We start from the raw sequence: 20,873 nt of genomic DNA, 5'->3' as shown, positions 1-20,873 counted from the left end.
CTTACTATTTAAGCAGATGGTTGATGATGATGATTGGACATATCTGATAAAGTTTTGGTTGACTATTAGTGGATATTCTAGTGTAGGTATTCAGTATTCTCTGTAAAGTATTCAGTTCTCTCTAAAGTAAAAAAAAAAACAAAAAACATTCGGTTCTTTTTTTGTATTCACTGGGATATATTTTTGGCTTTTCGCTATATCGGCATAAATTTGTTATACGAGTAAATGAAGTCTTTTTAATAGCAGAGCATTTGTTAATGAAGTTCGTAAAGTTGTTGCCATTACTCTTTGCAACTACCTTTGAACTACATTGAATAATGTAATTCATATTCATGTAGGTAGGTAAATGGGTATTTCTCCACTAATTAGAAAATTTAAACAGTCCCCTGCCAACTTTCTCTTCAAATTATGATGAATTATTGAATAGTAAAAATGGTTTTGCACCATAACTGAAGTGTTGTGTAGACCTATATAAATGTATGTATAAATGTCAATCTTATCGATTATTTTTATATTAATCGTAATCAGGCAACAGGGTACCGATTTTGTACTCTTGGGACAATGTTTGATTAAAAATGTTAATAAAATGACATGCATATTAATTGAAATAATAATAAATACAAACGGCGTAAATACGCAGCCCTTGGTGAGGCTTTTATATTTACGCCTTTTGGTGTAGAAACTTTGGGGCCTTGGGGGCCAGAGGCAAAACAGCTCTTCCGCCACATATCTTCTCGGCTGGTAGATACCTCAAGGGATCGGCGGGCTGGTGCTTACCTTGCACAACGCATCAGCCTAGCTATCCAGAGAGGTAATGCTGCCAGCCTCCTAGGAACGGCCCCCCAAAGCAGCAGCCTTAAAGACATTTTCTATTTAGTATAAGTTTTGTAAATAGTAAGTAGATTAGATAGAAGTTTTATTTTTTAAAATTTTGTATATGTGTTATAACTAAATAATAAAAAAGTTTATGTCTAGGTTAAGTTTGTGGCAATAAAGATATTTATTGAAATACTACTTTAATATTATCATCAATGGTGTAATCATCATTTTCATTTCAATAAAGATATCTTGCTAAATTGTAACACATGGCTAATATTATCTAATACTTATCAAATTCTGGGTTGGGGACATGTCAGGGGACGTTGTTTGGGGTGTTTGATAAATTGTAATGAAATAGGTAGTTTTATTTTTGGCATAATATTATACAAGTTTAAAAATATGGTTATTTTTAAACAAAGAAACATTTTTCTTTGACATTTATCTCAACACGTTTTTCCAAAAAAGCCAAGCACAAGGAACAATTTTTCCAATTAGTGGAGAAATGCCCAGATACGAACTAAATGACCGAGACGAGAACCCAATAGATTGCTAACATATAGAATTTATCTTTTTTCCAAGAAATCAGCCTAAATTGCATACTTTTCTGGCTTAAGTAATGTGTATGTATGTAAACTCTTTATTGTACAAAAAATAAAAGAAATAGACACAATTGACAAATGACGAGATGTAATGTACAAAGTACAAAGATTTAGGATTCTCTACCAATAAACAATATAGTTTATATTTGGCAATATAGTGAAAAGAAGGAAAAAGAAAACAAAAAGTAAGATATTTTAATCTTTATATATTGCTTATCAATATAGAGTAACAAAGAGTAAGTTCCTTAAAAAAGAAACCACAAATTGACGATGGATTAAAAATGCTAGTAAATGCAACGTACAGGTATAACAGAGGCATTGCGCTATCACAATCATGCATTCATCATTTATTATTGATAAGCCAATTTTCAACTTCAGATCTATCAAAACCTACAAAATCGTTCAAAATACTATAAATTTCATATTTTAAAATCTCATAAACGCTAAGTAGGTACTACGAAATTAAGTACGTCATTATGATTTAAATTTTGTAACTAATATTTATAAATTTAGACATATTTACAACGTGGTCCCACAAGCTTCGCTGTGAAAGCGCAATTATGTATCAATTGAGCATCATATTCTATAAGTCGGAAGCGCTTCTTCGAATCCTCGATATAACGACCTAAACTTATCAATATAACAATCGACACATTAAATAACTCAGTTACACAATCACAATAGATAAATTCTGGCTCACACACACTCACAGCACTAACCGATCAATATTTTAATTTAAATAATATAAATATTTTCTAGAAATGCAATTATACTTGGTACGACGTAGTGTGCTCCCGAAGAGTCACTATCGAATCAAAAATTTCGACATCTATAATAAGTACAAAGAACAAACATAACACTTCATAGGTACCTACATACTCATAAAACTTGTGACATAATTTGTGTTAATGTTTTCAAAGACAATTAGAAGCTAGTATCACTAAAACAAGGAAAGAGATTCCCTATTATGGAATTATTTTCATCGAAAGTCTTGCGGCTCCGATTTTATCCATGAATCGGACAAGAAATGTCATCCGATCCATACCCGCTTCATTTCAAGCCAGCGTCACTATTCTGTGTATAGCACCATACAATATACTCCCTTAAAACTCACCATGGCTGAATTGAAATGAAACTTCTAAACAATTTTTCATATAAAAATTCGTAACGTCTAGAGTTAAACTACGATTAAACTACATTACACGTAAACTTAACTTAATCCCGTACCATCACCAAAGATTGCACATAATACCCGATACTTAAATTTTTTAATTGCAGTCATGCCTGGGCTAGTGGCGTTCACTTTGACTGTTAAAAAATTATGGTATGTATTTTTTATTGGAAAAGAATTAGAATTTCGTTTCCCGGAAAATAAGAATACAGTAAACGCAAGAGTAAAAATGCGGAATGTTTGGAAGACGACCTTGATTAAGTAATATTGTACTCTTAGGGGTAAATTTTCAAATAGCAAGGTTAGATAGAGAGGTAAGAACAACACGTTCAGCAACGCGTCGGCGGTCTCCCGGAGTGCAGTGGGTCCCTATATGCGACGGAGACTGCTTCCCATCAGGCGACCCGTCTGCATGTATGTTGTCCTTTCACACACAAAAAAGTCAATTGAGCTATACAAAAACTGGGATGTCAATCGTAAACAAACAAATAAGTTGAAATCAGCTAAAAAGGGACGGATTAAATTCATTACATCAGGACAAATACCTTTCAGTCATAAAGATAACTCGAATGGTGTAGTTATAAATTGGAACACGTTGATTTTAAATACCCTTTGCTGCAGGCGTAGTCAAAGATGTTTTTATTTGATACACGTGATTTAGCACGTGTTTTTAATTGTGGACTGGCATTGGAAGCTGTCCTAAGAGTTGGTTGGCGAAAGTAGCATTCGTGAACTTAAAGTGCCTTTTATCGTAGAACTTGAGCAGGGCCGGCGAGTAGGGGTGTTGCTTCTTGAGATGCATGTAGTGTTCCTCGGGCTCCGAAGTGGTGTGGCCGCATTCCTCGCACACGTACATCTAGAATACACAAACGATAAGTTTTAATAATGGACTATGCAACATTTAACTTGGATTAGGTTGAAAAGTTAAAGCATTGTCTGCCATTATACCAGCCGGTCAGTCACAATATTTTATAGAATTTTTTCACGAGGGTCTTAGAGCTACGAAAATTGTTATACGTTTAAACAAAAACTGGGTAAAATACAAAAAATATATCTTTAAATACACACCTTTGTTCTTCGCTCTTTGTACGCATATGTGTGCTGCACTCCGTGAACTTTCAGGCAGTGAGATTCTAATGAACATCTTTGGGTAAATGATTTCTCGCAGAGATTACACTTGTACGGTCTGACTCCGGTGTGCGTCCTCGTGTGACGCTTCAGATCAAACGTGTCATTGAAGCCTTTTCCGCAGAACGTACAAAGGTATCTTTTGACATCAGAGTGGCACTTCATATGTCGGTTCAAGAGCCTCTGTAAGCTGAAGTTCTTTGAGCATACTCTGCATACAAATTTTGTCGGGTCATCTTCACTGACTAATACTTGTTTGTTCTTCTCTTCTTCCCGCTGTCTAGCGTTGGCTTCTGTGGCCAATGGATTCTTCACGCCGTGTCCACCATTGATGAACTCTAAAGGAAGCTCTGCTGGCAGTCCTAACTGGAATAAACGAAAAAAAAACCATTACTCTTTCATTCCTATACGTAGGACAGCTAAGCTAGTTGGCTAATGAAACAATACTTGGTACACATTATAGAAGTTAAGAGGAACTTTTATCGCATTGAATACAAGGCTGAGCTAAATCAACACTAGCTGTCCAATGTATTAAAAAAATCAACAAAAAGGCAATACTAAAGTTAGCATAAGTTGATTCAGGCTCAGCGTTATACAACAATGATTTTCATCATCAAACTTCGATATCGTCTTTTTATTTCTATTATTAGAACGACATCGAAGGAGATAAAAGATTCAAAGCTTCGCCTTAAAATCAAGTAATGCTTACCCTGTGTTGCAAGATTTGAACTTTGCTATCGGCGCAAGAGCCTTTCTTGAGACTTACAGCAGCGGCAGGACTGAGGGCGGAGCTTTCAATGTGGCTGCTGCTGTCCAGAGAGTTGTTGCCGCCGGGAGACGGCAGCGACACGCCCGTGGGGGAGTCCAACTCCAGCGGGTGACTAGAGAATGGGAAGCCCGGAGACATAATCTGCTGCCTCTGCTGTAGTTGAACGTGAATCGACAATTGCTGCATCTGCCCCCCTTCACTGTGCTGAAGAAGCGCGGGGTTTAGCTGCATCAGTAAATCTGGACGATCCTTAGCAAAGTTATATGATGAACCTGGCTCTTGACTGGCGAATGCCGAATAATACTGTCTACTTATTGTAACATGTTCAGCTAGTGATTCTATGTCTACGGGATTGTGTACGGAATCCGGAGAAATCGATGAAGATTCTCTCAAGTCCGAGTCGGTGATTGATTCTACATGAGTATTTAACAAGTTTTCAAAATCTTCCGTAGAGTCAGATAAGTGTCCTAATATTCCTTCATTTGAGCCAGGGAATGTTAACGTGTTAGTAAAATCAACTCCCATGTCAACAACCATGGAATCATCAAAATTACTACCATAATTTCCAATTGCACCCAAATTCTCCATTTTGCTTTCATAGTCGATTTCTTCATCTTTTAAAGCTAGTCCATAATTTGCATTTTGCATTAATGAATACTGTTTACTTTGTTCAGGAAAATTTGTTGTGTTTTCATTACTTTCACAATCCATGTTAAAGCCATTTATCATGCTGAATTCGTTAGAGAAGGTTCCATTAGCATTGTACGAGTTTTGTCCGCTTTTCGTAGATGGACCTAGCGTTTCGTAAAATGGTGGGAGGCTGCCAGTGGGTGGGCTGTTGGGTCCGTAGTTAGATCGTCCATCACGGCCGTTGCCACCGCTTCCTGAACCACCTCCGATAGCACCACCGCCTCCAGAAGAGGGCGCTGTACTGCCACCACCGGAGCCAAAATTAGCTGAACCACCACTGTTTTGAGAACTACCATTAGATCCCCCACCGCCGGTGGATCGGCCATGGCCTGCTGCAGCACTGATGATTCCCGGAACCTTGTTGGCTGGACGATTTCTCAAAATCAATGTTGGCCTCGCCAAGATTCCATTAGCTATTTTAGAACTGCTAGTTCGTCTTTGCTCTCTAATTTTTTTTTCAGTTTCTTCATCTTCCGATTCACCTCGTTTTTTCGCGATGGCATAATCGATAGGTTGATCTTGTTCTGGTTCTGTTGTAGGGAGTGTTGTGGGAATGCTGACGTCTGCCAAATCCTTTTTGCCATCGCGGAACTGGGACTGAGACGGTGTTCTTTGAATGACTGATACTTTTTGACACGTAATATTGTTATCAACACCGGGAGATGGAGAAGTTTCAGGAGATGGTGAGCTTCTGGAAGGTAGAACAGTGTATTGACTTTCCAGTGGATCTTTTTCTTCTTTGATTAACGGTTTGTCATCTTTTTTCTTTTCTTCCACGACTACTGGAGAATACTGTTTTCTTTCTGCTTGTGTGAGAACATGACTTCTATGGCTTCCATAAGGGATGTCACCGCCCAGAATTGATGACACAAATTTTCGAGGTTCTTTTTTCCCGCGCTCGAGCGTGCTTCTTTCTCCAAATACATCACGATCTGAAATGAACAAAAAAAATATTGTAATGATGTAAACTTTACTTTTTTTATAAAATTTATAAATGAAGTCGCTTGGTTTTAGAATCAAAAACAAATGATCGATGTTTAGTTTATGTAAGTGTAAATGTGGCGTCGAATTCATGAGACCTCGTTGACGTCACTGGTATGTGCCTCCATAACGGTAACATTCGCCTCCGCATACACACCCACCGCACTGTAGTTGTTTGTGTGTGTGTATGTGTGTCACAATATGTAATTGGCGCGCCAGTGACAAATCCAATCTCGACCCAAATCTGCTAAAAATTGACGCCAGCGTTGGCCATTCAGCTAATGTCACTACTTCCTGCCATAGGTACACACACATTCGATTCATATGTCATACGTGTGACAAACTAATTATTATAATAAATAAGTTTGATAATACTCGTAAGTACCCGCTAACAACAGGAGCCCCATATTGCATAGTAGATCCATACCTACATCAAATAACCTTTCCTTCTGTGAGTGGTTGGTAGGTTTAAAATTATCATTTTTACTGTGAGCTTCATCAGTTTAAGGTTAATTAATTGCAAAAGTGAATACTCCCAACGAAGACAAAGTGTCTATAGCAATGTTTAATAGCTAAAAGAAATTGATAAAAAAATAATTGTGTAGCGAAAAATGGTTGTAGGTAGCCAGTGAAAGTCCCAAGGTTGGCTCAAACGAGTTCCCTTGCCCTTTCTCGGCTTTTGTTGAATCAAGGACGAAGCCTGCATTGTTGGGACTCTTTTTTTGTGCGTAGCCCGTAATTGTATGCGTCTATGCAGCGAGGCGTGACCGAGTTGGAGGGACTCATACTGTACCATTTTTGTTGCGCGATAATTCTTCCTTACTAAAGGAGCGCTTTGTTGGGCAAGGTTTAAAGCGAGTCTAGAGCCTCGCGACTCGTAAATCTGCGCGTAAATTATGTTTGGTTTTTAAAATAAAACATGCGTTCGACTGCGAACGAGTGGACGATCCGTTCTCGGAAAGATGACGGTCGTGGGTCAACAAAACAGAACATGTTGGTTTTGTTCGAAGACGTTACTGACCTTTCACTATATTTAAGTAGGTATAAATAGCATATTTATGGCAGAGTCGGTACATTCGTTTCTCTATTTATTTATGAAAGCACTGGACTTTTATTGTTCCAATCCAGAAAAAAAATTACGGATAATCTGAAATTAAAAACCGGCCAAGACGTGTCGGACACGCCCAAAATAAGGTTCCGTAGAAATTACGAAAAAATTGAGTAATATTTTTCTAAGGATTTCGTATTTTGTAGTTTAGATAAGGTATATTTTATACATTAGGTTTCTATTTACTCTTAAACTACTAATAATTCTCAAGAAAACTTAAACGTTATAGTTTTCCTTGTAAGTTTGATATACTTACTACCATCCTCAATTTTTTCAAAATTTTCCACCCACCGGTTTATTTTAGAGAGGGTGACGTTCGATTTTCATGAAAATTTGCACTTTAAAGCTGAATATTTTGCAAACAAATCACTGAATTGAAAAATCGGAGACCTATCCAACGATACACTATAAGGTTGGATGAGAAAAAACAATCACCCCCACTTTACGTCTATGGTACGGTACTTACTCTAAAAAAAATTTTTTTGAATTTATTAATGTAAGTACCATTTTGTGGGCACAGTTTATACATATATATTCGTGCAAAATTACAGCTTTCTAGCATTGATAGGCCCTGAGCAAAGCCGCAGACGGACAAACAGACAGACAGACATGACGAAACTGTAAGGGTTCCATTTTTGCCATTTTGGCTACGGAACCCTGAAAATGGGCTGAAAACTGATAATTAATAACAAAAGAAGTGGGTTTTCTGAAAAATTATAATAAAATACGTCAAAACGAAGCAATTATGGAGAATGGAGTTTTAATTTACCTAATTGCAGCGCTTTCTGAGTGGGTGAAGTACAAATTAAATTTGATTGAAACACAACCACGAATATGTAGTACACAAATCCTTTGCTAAAAAAAAACCTGTCATTATAAATACATTTAAATAAATACTATATATAATAAGTATGTATGGATCTAACTGCATGCAAATGTAGGTTGGCGGTAAAAACCTCCCGTCTGTAGAGGACTGGTTTGAAATAAAATACACTTTAAAAGGCCAGGCATGCGGTTTTTAAGTATGAACATCAGCCTTTTAGGATTTAAGATTCAAATGGCAGCATTATAAACCTTTAATTAAAAGCAACCCTGTTTGATTAACGATTGCCGGATACTTATATACGTTTGGTATTCCCGAGTTAACTAAGTCAAATTTATAATTTAGAGTTTTCTATTTGCGCTTTGCGTTACGGGTATTGCTTCTACTCGTAATAGGAACAATAAATTAACAGATGTTTCCTTACATTATATTGATGTGCAGAAAATTAGTCATTCAAGTTAAACTTCACGGTCAATGGATATAGACATTGCAATATGTCGCCAGTCATTCGGTTTTTTTCTGTTTGACGTATTTTTTGCGTACCTATATTACAATAGCAATTAACGTTGGAAGAAAGCAATATATAAATACATATTTTTTAATGAAATAAATAAAACTAGGTATTTTTCTGATGGCTGAGTTTGTGTGATTTCTGTATGTTCTTACAATGTGGAGGTGGGGGAACTGTATGAATACACATTTCTTGAAAACGAAGCTATCATCATAAAGTCGCAGGAAGGGAAAGTAATTGTTTTTGTTCATTCGTAGTATTGTATCATACCGGAGACAAAGCAATCGGAAAACTACTGTCATTACTGGCTACAATATTCAATCATTATCACCAAACGTCTTGTGATAAATATTTGCGGTATGGAGATCATTATCGCTCAAAATTTTCGGCAATAGCTAAGTGGTTAGTTTATATATTGTTCTTTGTAACATGCCCTCTACTTTGTTACCTTGACGGTAAAAATATAAAAGAGTAAAGGTCCAATTCCGTTTTTTGCATAAATAACAGACTATCGATATAGGTGAACCAGTTTTAACTACTAAAGCTACGAGTACATCTATATTCTACGACTATGTTTTGACACTATTAAACAGTTGACATACTTTTTATGAGTTGTCAAACTGCGATATTCCTGTGACGTCACTTGTTGATTGAATCAGTTGACTAACTATTTTGTCCGAGGGCACGGCAGTGCCCCGCCAAGTCGAACAAAAAAGCGGCATTTACTTATTTCCGAGCAACTAAAACATAAAATTAGTTGATTGAAAATCAATCTGGGTTCCCGGTTTAAAAATGTATTCCAGAAACAAATTCAGAGGCATACAATCAAATAATAAATAAATAGGACAAATAAAATTATTAAGTAAAATTAGATTGCTTATTATTAGAGATGCCTTGAACTTATTGTTTAATGGTTTCAAATACGTATAGGTTTAGTGTATTGCGACAAAAATATTAAATTTCATAGAAATCGGCGATAAATGTCAACAAACAGCCACATGACATGACTAATAAAATAAATGATATTACATCCCAAGGGAGTTTCTGATCGCCCAAATATCAAATCCATTTAAAATTGTGAGATTATTACGAACAATGCTTCAAAGTCTAGCCAATCGAGGACATGTTGTGGTGGGGTATTTTATGCGTTTTGTTCCGTTACTCTAAGGTTACAAGTTGCAAATAAATATTTTTTATTTTACATATCATCCTTTTGCATTACGTATTCATCGTATGTTATCATACTTACATTTGTATGCATCGAATTCCTTTGCCCCGTGCGGAGCTGATGGTTAAGGCGTCACAGTAGACTATTTTTTCCAGCATATGAATACTTAGTGGTTTTTGAGCGAATTTGATAAAAACTGGCAACCCTAAAGGCGACTACAGTTGGTCGTCACCGTTACAACTACACTTGCGTTTGCGTCACTAGCGTGGCGACATTGCGCGCTAACTCCTACGTCATACCGATTTATTATTAGTTGCGTTAAGGCAACGATTTTATCCTAATGAGATAAGCGCTTACGTTTTATACCGTTGCAAAAACCGCTAAAGTTTATTTTATAGATCTATTCTATAAATATCATATAATAATATTATTGTGTTAAAAAAATATACCTCGTTGAGTTTCTTGCCGGATTCTTCTCAACAGAGGTTTTTCCGAACCGGTGGTAGATAATTTTTGACATTCGTAAGTGCTTGTTATAGCCTAAATTGAATAAAGATATTTTGACTTTGACTTTAATTCATGGATCTTTATTGGTAACTAGCTGTACCCTGTGTTGCAAATTATATTTCCATGTTTACAAATATAATCGCCGGGTTTCGTAGGGACACGTCCTGATGACGGCGGTTCTGTTGCCGGTCTTGATCCCGTTCTCATTCGGTTCTCATTCTGTTTCCTGTTCCGATCCTAAGCCTGTTTAGGTAACTATTGGTTAAAATGAGGGTGCATGCTCGCGGTCGCATTCACTATCTCTTTCTACCCTAGAAACGGGCCAGAGAGAAGCGATGAAAGCCATTGTGATTTCGAGTGGATCCCGTGATCCCGTCTTGGTATAAGTCATCATTTTATTGCAATCGAATAAATAATGTACCTACGAGCGCATAGAGAGGACAAGCAAACAATTACTTATTGACTTTTAAGCCCTATTTACACTTTGCTATTTTTTTAGTCAGTAACCTTCGCAATCGTAAACAGAACAAGCCACGAATCATCAGATACCTACCTAATTCAGCGCAATAGGATTAACGGTATGACAATAAATAAAGTACGAACAAACATTGTTTTTTATATTAGAGATAATTATAATACAACAGACAAAGATTAAGTGCCGTCATCCTGCATTCTGCGCTAAACACACGCCATCTTAGGTCGTTATTAGCTCAATTCCTGACTTCTTTGTTAATCGTTCTCTACATGGCTTAGCGTTACGCGTACGAGTAAGTCGTTCTTAAATGCCTTTAATCTATTTAAAAGGTGTGAGGTTTTTATTCCAAAACGGTAAGTCAAGGCCTCGTAATTACCATGACCATATCTATTCAGAGCTGTTTCCTGTCGAGGAACAGAGCAACCTTGGGGAGTGCTCATTATTTGGCCATTAAAGACAGCCTTCTCCGCAACAATTTCGGCAATAATTAGTGCATCTCGGGCCGTTCGAGGAATCGAGTATCATCATAGATACACTAAAAATTAGCACTAATTCATAGCTTTACTGTATCTTGCCAAAAAAAACGCAAAATAACTGGTTCGTGCAACGACTTTGTGTGTGTTTGACGTTAATTGGAGTTGTTTTGTACGACAGCATAATAATCGAAGTCTTTATTATCTTACTCAATTAAATGGTAATTATTCAAACAATAGTTTCATCATACACTGCGGCCACTTTTCGGCCGCCAACTGAAATAAGCATAGCCTTAAAGCATTCTACGGCTTACACCATTATATTGGCGTTAAGTTGTTCGCGTTCCTTGTAATTATCTAGACATTAATCACCAACAAAATGTTATTCTAATCGTTACGTCAAAGTGATTAATTATGATCTGTCTGTCTGCACAGAAAGGCAATGTTACAATTAAAATGCGGCTCACAAAGCCGACGCTCTTGACCAAAACCTTCGACGTTGTCACGTTTCTATGAGAAACGTTCGACTGTTCATACGGTTACCAAAACAGTTTAGGTCTCGCTGGGGTATAATGAAATGACTCCTACTGTGCTATAAAGAGACTTCACGTCCTGATTCAGAAAAGATATTGTTATTTTTTACTTGGTTTATATCTATAGCCGCCTCTCTGTCATACCTGTCTAGGTATGACAGAGAGGCGGCTATAAAACTTGCCCCGGGGTATAATATACTCGTTTGAACTAGCAAGCCCGCCGACCCGTTGAGCGCGCGAGCCGCCGCGGCGGGCGGACTAGCATGTCCTTGCGGTCGAGGTTATCGGACGCTGTTAGCATTTAACGTATTAAATAAAACATAAAACAGCTATGAAGACCCGCTTCGGATGGCCGGTACATAAAATTCCGTTGAAGCCTTTTTTCCATAAGCGCAGATTAAGTACCGATAGCACACGGTACGAGCCGGGAGCGTCCGTCGAGGCTCGCTCCAAACTCAAAAGGTCGATCCGAAGGTCATTTTTTGTAATGAATTATTTAGTCGTGGTTTCGGTCACATGTGGAGACTGTTTTAACCAGATGTAGTAGGGACACACGTGGCGGGTAGACCGCTATATTAATGTGATGTGAAATTGCCTGTGCAGAATATTGTGCAGCAATATAAAATTAGGTAGTTGAGGCAATTTTACAGTTATCTAATTTTGCTTCAGCGGAAAATTATGTGTGTTTCCTTAAGCATAATTTATGCGGTAACACGAATGTCTGACTTTGAAAGAACAAAAGGCTTTTCAATTTACAACAAAATTGCTTAAAGACCGTTCACGCATGCGTTAGCCAGCCATGAGTCGAGTCCGCGCAGCCTACGCCGCGCCGCTTACAAAGCGCAATTACAAGTGCTTCTGCGTGGTAAAAAACGCCGGTTATAATTCTAATACCTACGTCTCTTTAAAAGAACGGTCACAAAAACTGTTCGACACCTTTATTATTATTTTGTTCACGACGTGAATCACAACCAGATTTGGCCAGGGTTAATGACCCAAATATGTTTAGCGAATGCTCAAGGCTAACGCCGCCGAGTAATTCAAATAGTCAATAGAAAAAAAAAACCCGCCCGCCGCCGCCGCCTTTTAGGAGGCCTTCCGCGACGGCTTGTTTTCGATCACTCGAACGCTCCATGGAGGAAACTTGAATTTTATTATGACTTTATCCGTTAGAACCGTTACCGTTATTTAAATTTTTGGTATAAAGAGCGATAAAGGGCTGGGATTTAAATGCTTAAGAATGTGGAGTAACAATCACAATGATTATCTTCTAAAGCCCTGTCTAAGCCTGACTCTTGCTTTCAATAATGTCACGTCGTTTAGTAGTCCGTGGTTTTTATATATCTAAGAGTGTTAGTCGACCCGGATGTTGCTAAAGATTGTCAAGAGATTTTTCGAGGTCCTAGCGTAATTGGCCGTACTACAGGCGTCCTCAAGCGTACCCGTGGGCGGTATCTTTTAAGGTTGGTACCAAGACTGCTCCAAAATACACGAAATGATTATCTTTTATTACTGCACGACAACAATGGCGGAGATGACCTTAAGCGCGAGACGTGTAAGCATGCACGGTTCTATTTAATTTTATTTCACATCTTATTGCAATTTATTGAAGATTTAAATACAACAATGCTTTACCACTACTACTACTTTTGTTTTCCGGGAAGACAATTTCAAAAAGAAAGCTGGTTTAAGTAGTGTCCATTTGAGGAGATAGGACCTCGTTGCTTGGTGGTCCTTAATGGGATTCGATAACAAAGGCTCCGGGCTCCAAGACAAATATCAATAATCGGAGATACCATTACCAGAGAAGACGTATTCCGAAATTTAAACCAACTAACACAACGGCTAGATACGATAAATGTTAAGTACGTCTCATTAATACAGCTGGTTAGTCTCACTTTAAGCGCTGTAATATATTTTGAACGCGTTCAATAGTTTCTTGCTTGTTGCATACACGTGCTTTGTCTTATTATTATTGGAGAACAACTCATTTGCGTAAAAATTGCCGTTAAGATGACGCGTAGTCAAATGATCTTTCGAAGTAGAGATTTAAACAAAACTTTATCGATTCACCAATATTTTAAAATCAAGAGGTGCTTTAACACGTTTTAGTCTATCATGGTTTAAAGTAAATTGCTAAGATGGCTTAGTCATTGGCAGGCTCTTCATCCTATATTTATAATGCCAGTAAAGTTAAAATAGGCACTAAAGAGCTAAACGATCCCCGTTAGTGTTAGTAGACCAAGTTAAATTGAAAAACTAGTTAGCTATGGCGTTGATGATTTTATAATATCAATCATGCGAACGTTGTTTTATTGTTTCCGCAATTTAAACGATTGGCAGTCTCCCTCTCCCCTGGCCAACACGCCCCTTAGCTACAACGTCAGTAATGACAACTGTGTTAAGAAAATACTGTGATTATTGCGGTTGATGGACTCTTTGTGAGACTTAGAACACTTAAGCAACAAGCATTGTACCTTTTGAGACTGGCTAATCGATGAGCTATAGCAACTCGGCCAAAGATGGCGCGGAGATTACGGAATAATGGCTAAGTATTATTTATGAGTCGTGACGTCTACAGATCATTATTTTAAGTCATGCTTGCTATCAAGCCTCGCGATTTTTTAAAGATCTGCGCTTCCGTATAAAACTAATGTACTTTAGTGTAGCAAACGTGATTCGACTCTTAATGCCTCTTTTATTTCTATAACATTTTGACGTAATTACTTTGGCCATTTTCAAAAGACAGGTCAGTATCAGTAAAAAGCAGATGTTTGTTCGCTGGGTAGGTAATTAAGGGCGGGTGCGTCCCGCATTTCGGCGCATGCGCTACGAGTTCCTAGAACACAGAACTTGTGTTGCAAAAAAACAAAACGTCGATGGCACGCAATACACACGAGTGAACCAAGATCGGATGTTGACACTTCAAAACAAATTTCCTGTTGTAAAAGTTAAGTCAATCCGCCAATCGAGTTTTTTCCATAGTTTAATGTACGGTGGGATCATGTTGTAATAGAATTTGCACAAGTATGGCAAACATGCTAAGTACACGCGAAGATTTACAGCTTGCAAAAAACACATCCTTTATATTTCAAATACCTCTGTCGACGTGTACTCCGTATCTCTGGCTCTTTCCCACCATTTTGAGCAAAGTAATTAAAATTAATTGAGAGCAAATCACTTAGAATCGCCGACCATTATTACACGAAAACATGAAAAAGAAGCAATGTTGCCTTCTTAAAAACCAGTTGGCTAAACGTCGTGCGGAATCGACAGTTAATTTCATGCTATTTTTGAATCCGAAAGTGTTTGTATCCTAAATTAAATTAAATTTTTTCGTCTGACTCGATCTACACGCATCGTTTTTTGGTCATTCTGCAATCGTGGAAAAGTAAAAAATAAAAAAGGTAGCAATACAATGGGCGCAGGATACAATAGCGCAGACGGCCACATGGTGGAATTGTTTTTTTGGAGATGCAGATTTTACTGTTCGTAAATGGCAAACAACATGCCTTCGATAAGCAATGTTGCCAGTTGTTAACTTGTTATAGCGTCGTTTATTTCAATTGTATATTGTGAAAATGTTTGTTATCAAATACCTAATGAGGTAGGGTAAGTTGCGGTTATATTTTTTTGTTGTCTGTTAATAATTTGGGTACGTTTGAAATTGCATGTGTATTTCTATTATATTTCATATTTGTATTGTACTAGGTACTTATACATTTTTTATGATTTTATGCCATGAGGCTTGCTTTAGAATAGATGAAGTATGTGAATTGTATACTAAGTATGCATAAACCATGAATTGACTGTGTCCAAATTGTTGCAATTTACCTCTAGTATAATCTCCTTCCAGATAAAGGTCGAATTACTAGTCAACCTGTACTCGTTAATTTTTTTACATACAGTTGTAATAATTATTTAAACGGATTATATATTTAGATTGTGTCCATTTTGTTATTATAATAAAAATATGTTATTTACCAACTCATAATAATCCACCATTTTAATATAGACCTTCCAGAAATTTAATGAAGTCTAAATCAAAATTCTTCTTCTTCTTTGTGTGCGCCACGTTCTCATGCGCCAGGTCGGTCGACCCTGGGTTGTCTCTTCGTTCAACTGGGCCTATTTCTAATCCTTTGATATGGTGGACCACCATGTAGCAAGCGGGTGACCTCTGCCTCTCTTGTTGTCCGGTATTGCGAGAGCTTTCTTCACGACATGGCAAAGAATTATGTAGATGAAGTAGGTAGAGGTAGGTAAGATGGTAGATGTTAAAAATGTCTTAATCAAAATGGGGTATAATTTTGAGTTCATATATACTCTTCATCTAGGAGTGCGAAACGTGTAATATTAATATGTACTATAAGGCTACGCAAACAATACTGAAGTGCTATGACAAACTTAAACACGAGTTCTAAAGCCCTTGGCCTCAAAACGCGAATACTTATAAACTAGATTCCCTAAACAACTTATTGTAAATCAAAAGGCTTATAAACTTTAAACCTTATAGACTCAAGTTTAAAATTAAATTAAAAATGGGCTTAGAAATATCAAAATGCCCTTTAAAACCCCTATGTTAAGAAATAATTTATTTTAATAATAAAAAACAGAATCAAAATTAAAGTTAAATTGAACCGGACATGTGTCAAAAAAATATGTAATTAAAACAACTTAATTAATTTCTAATCTTATTAAACGGCTACTGGTTAATATCGAAGAATGTTGCCATTATAACTAGTATTTGAACGATATTTGACATACGTTCCAAACCGGATAAGTGTTTTATAATAGTACTTATAACTACATTTACTACAATCCCACATTTACTTAAACTTTATTTGACTTTTAATAATAATTTTATTAATAAAAGCGATGGCATCCCCCGAGTATCATTTGTATCAAAACCCGTTGAAGTCTTTTGTACGCTAGCATAAAACTACCAACTATTAATTGGACTAAATGTTAAATAATAATATTAACTCCAAGGTTATTTAATTGTTTTATAAACAAAAAACCGTTAAGCCAATTTTATAATGTCGTTTAAGAAATATGTACATATTTTCTGTATTGGGCATACCATAATTATAAATCCCTACCGAAGTAGCAAGTTTCCTAATGAAATCCTAACAACAAATTTATGCCAAATTAAGAGGCAGTGCAATAATATCTTTCCCATTATGATAATGATCTCTTATCTAACCCTTTCTAAAATAAAGCTACAAGTGAAGTTTACACATTTAATTTTTGAAAACAAAATCATCATAACTAAGATACAGTAAAAATCTACAATTAGCACCCCAATTTTCTTGGCTCTATTCAATTCAAAGATATTTAGCATGACCCTCGGTTCGCGCCCCCTTTGCACTTGCACTGCGACCTTCATACCGCCCTTTAACTTACAGGTGCCTCCTCACCTGTAATTGCGCGATAAATTCATTTTGTCCCTTTTTGTGCCCTTTAGAACTAGAATTGCCTACGTATAATGTCACGCAGATGCAGTCTTTCAGTACTCGTAATTGTTTAAATTAATTAAATGTACAATATAATATAGTTGAAATAGAATTAAATTGTAATATGCAGTCAAGCTCAAAAGTAGTTTAGTCTTCGTCGCAGTAAATGAAACATACTGGGACAGTTTGAAGTTTCGTGTCAGTTACACTGCTAAAGTAAGATGTTTAGCTTCTTTTTGTATGAGTGTACTAAGTATCTTGTTAAAAATAATCTTTTTTTTTAGATGATAGTGTCCTCATATCAACTAATCAAATTTGCTACTTTGACGATATAATCATTGACACATAGTCTACCGATATATGTAGGTACGTTAGTATCGACATATCGATGATATTCAGTTCACTATCTGTGTCTGTATAAGGTAAACGTCCGAGTGCTCGACACGCTAATGGCCAATAGACGTCACTCTGCTGTCATCTCTATTGCTAATGACATAAGATTAAAGATGCCAACTATTGGGACAGTGACGAGCACTCGTACGTTTCGTACGTACTTAAAACGATTTTCGTAAGAAAAACTAAAATAAACGCATGCTTTGTTTATCGAGTTATAATCTATACATTCCGCTGTCGAGTTCTGCCAACTAGATCTAAAAATCTACTTAATTTGTAGCCAAAGTGTACTAAATAATACTACTATTTATTTTAGCTTTAATATATATAGCAGCCTTTTTAAGTTGTTTTCTAATTCAAAAGGTGAATGAAATGCCCCATCAGACAGCCAACCAATAAATACAAACTATCGTACGTGTATGAAGTTAATTAAATTAAAATGGCAGGGATAGTGACTAACCCAAATACAAAGCGAGTGCACCGGAAGCAGCACCATTGTCCTGCAATCATTGACACCTCCGACATCATCCGGTCAATTCCTGTCTCGTACTAGTTTGATGATTGTCAATGAATATTTTAGGGCTGTGATTTTTCGGTATTAGAGTACCTCCTGCATGATCACACTTTTATTGATCCCAAGTATTCAGTCACAGTACTCTATTTAGGTCAATACTAATTAAATAGAGCCGATTGTAGAAAATCTTAAGAAAAATAATGCAACATTATCTCAAAGTCCTCTAATAGATGATCCTCCTTGAACGTAGGTAAATAACTAAATAACGTAAGCATTTTGAGAAACTTAAAAGCACGGTCTTAAACGACACGAAGGATTGCTTACACTAAAAGCTTTTACCAGTTTATCGTCCAAGCCTTATCTGTGCAGCAATTAGTAATGTACCTTCTATTCAGATAATAAAAAAGAACAAATCAAACTTATTTTTAACAGCTGATCCTATTAAACAAAAGCTAGCGGCGATTCTATTGTTAGTGACTAGTCTAATGTTGTAATCGATTTTAATCGATGACATAAGAGTAATTAATAACTGTAATAGTTGTATTCAACATCATTATTGAAAAAAAAACACCGATAAAGTTGGACAAGCATTGATTTGCAAATTGCAATATTAATTTGACTGACATACCAATTCTGAAGGTAATTTCAATGACATCAAAAATAGCATCAAACGAATAGATCACCCGAGTGCTAAATTTAGTGCAAACGATGGATTCGAATTTTAACATGTCATCGAGAATAAACATGCCGTTGAAATGCGAAATAACATGACAGTTAAGAGTGAATCACGCTACCTGGACCGTTACCGACGCGGAGGCGCGACTGTTGATCATACGTCAATTTATATATTGGAACCGTACCTATATTAAAACGGCACAAGAACACGGCAACAGAGAAAAGTGTAAGGATATGTAACTTGATGGGGTTGGGAAATGAGATGCTGAGAGTAAATCGATGCTATATGATAAGACTTCTAAATATTGTGACATCATAAAAGTAGCTATTCATAAAAAAATGAGAAAAAAGGAATAAACCAAAGCAACCTTTCGAAGAATCCTTAAAAATCCACTAACAGTTAATTCTAAACCGTCCCACGTGAGACGGCAATGCCGTAGATTAGGATCGCGCTAATTCCGTCGTCTCAGGTAGTTTTGAAAATGCCACAGACACAGACAGTCCGTTTTTCAATAGCTAAGATTCCATTGCGAGTTATGTTGGTTAGTATGAAATCCTAAGACAGCATTTCAATCGAGACAGTAAAATAATTTGAATACAATAGGTAGAAAGATGAGGTCAGTGTCAAATATGATAAAGTAACAGCAATGAAGCCAGGAAATGGAATCAAGATGTAATAAGAAATGAATTATTGACCAGGCAGCGGGTTACACGCAGACAGTCCGAAGCGATGAATGGGCGCATTGTGGGCGGCGGGGCTCGAGCTGCGGAGACTGAGACTTACCAGTGCAATCGTTGTCCTTTTTGGAGAGGAGCGCGATGGGGCCGTCGTCCAGCGGGGAGCCCGGGCAGAGCGTGTCGGCCTTGCTCGTGAGCAGCTCCTGACCTTCCTGCAACCCCAGTTGCTGGTCATGCATCCGCTTCTTGATGAGAAATATCTTCGGCATCTTGGCGCTTTGTTAATCACTGCACTCAATCCTTAAATACGTCTATATCACTAAGTTTGTAAGTTCACCCCGTCCAGATCGGATCAACACTTGCTAGCATCGTATCGCACTGCACGGGTAGGTTCCTGGCGTTTGTTTATTTGGTGCGTCGCAGCTGGCGCTGGCGGCGCACGTTTGATACCGTTGGCCGTTGCTAGAAGACTGAGCGAGCGCCCGTGCGTGCGGTGCCCGCGACACCGTTGCCCGAACAGGTCCGCCCCCGCCCTTGCCCCGCGCCGGCGCCGCCCTGCGCCCGCGCCGGCCGGCCGCAACACCGTGCGCCGCGCCGTAAGCCGGCCCGGCCGGCACCGCTCGCCACTTATACAACAGTAAAAGTGCTGTTTTGTGTTAAGACGTTATCCTGTCGACAATAACAATGCCTTATTTAATTTTTTTGTTCACCATTTATTCATCCTCAGCAGTCAACACCGACCAGGCCTTTATGAGCGTTTTAGATTCACCATGCATTATGTGAGCAATATTATTGGCAAAGTCAGTAAAATTTTCGGTTAAGGCCAGTTAAGTAGCAATTAAATTTTATTCCAAGAATGTGTCTTCAAATATTTGCAATATGGAAAATCAGTGATATTAAAATCTGTGTCATTGGAGTCACCAATGAAAATGAATCACCCGAACTCAGATCCTCGTATCGTTACTCAATATAAGATTTAAAATGAGTAACTGAGAATTGTAAATTTAAGCATTGTGATGAGATTGTAAACGGCCTGCAGCTAAATAAGGTATTTGAGGTATTAAAAAAGGAACTTAAAAAAAAATTACTTGTCAGAGGATAATCTCGTGAATATTCATTAGTTATTACTTATTTCGTAAAGCCTCGTCGCGTTTCAGGTAAGGACCGCACAGGGCTCCTCGTCGGCTCCCTTTCAATCAACAGTGAGTTTACAAAACAATAGAATCCCAGACACGGGGTTGCAAGTGAAAAGTATTTTGGACAAGGAAACAGTACTACAGTTGTAAAGCAACTATAAATTTTACAACGGGCATTGTCAGCGTAAAGTTTTGACGTTGAAATTATAATCTTTTTGTTTAGTTTAGTGCAGTGTAAGAGGCGGCGACTTTGTTACGGGCAGATA

The 20,873-nt window shown here is 37.4% G+C and overlaps 1 protein-coding gene across 2 annotated transcripts; it reads right to left on the bottom strand.

Annotated features, from left to right (window-relative positions):
- Positions 1-1,604: 1,604 nt before the first annotated feature.
- Positions 1,605-19,983, bottom strand: ovo (transcriptional regulator ovo). 2 transcript variants are annotated; one of them, XM_074109701.1, is made up of 4 exons: positions 19,578-19,983; positions 4,427-6,108; positions 3,658-4,083; positions 1,605-3,445 (listed from the first exon to the last, which is right to left on the bottom strand). In XM_074109701.1, the coding sequence occupies exons 1-4, from the start codon at positions 19,738-19,740 to the stop codon at positions 3,260-3,262; spliced, it is 2,457 nt and encodes an 818-aa protein (XP_073965802.1). In that variant the 5' UTR covers positions 19,741-19,983; the 3' UTR covers positions 1,605-3,259. The 2 variants fall into 2 exon arrangements, with proteins under 2 accessions (XP_073965802.1, XP_073965808.1); XM_074109707.1 differs by having other exon boundaries at positions 4,484-6,108; positions 19,578-19,981.
- Positions 19,984-20,873: the final 890 nt, after the last annotated feature.

Source organism: Choristoneura fumiferana, chromosome 2 (assembly GCF_025370935.1).
Source record: "Choristoneura fumiferana chromosome 2, NRCan_CFum_1, whole genome shotgun sequence".
Classification (NCBI taxonomy): Eukaryota; Metazoa; Arthropoda; class Insecta; order Lepidoptera; family Tortricidae; genus Choristoneura; species Choristoneura fumiferana.
This window is presented reverse-complemented; position numbering and strand designations above follow the sequence as displayed.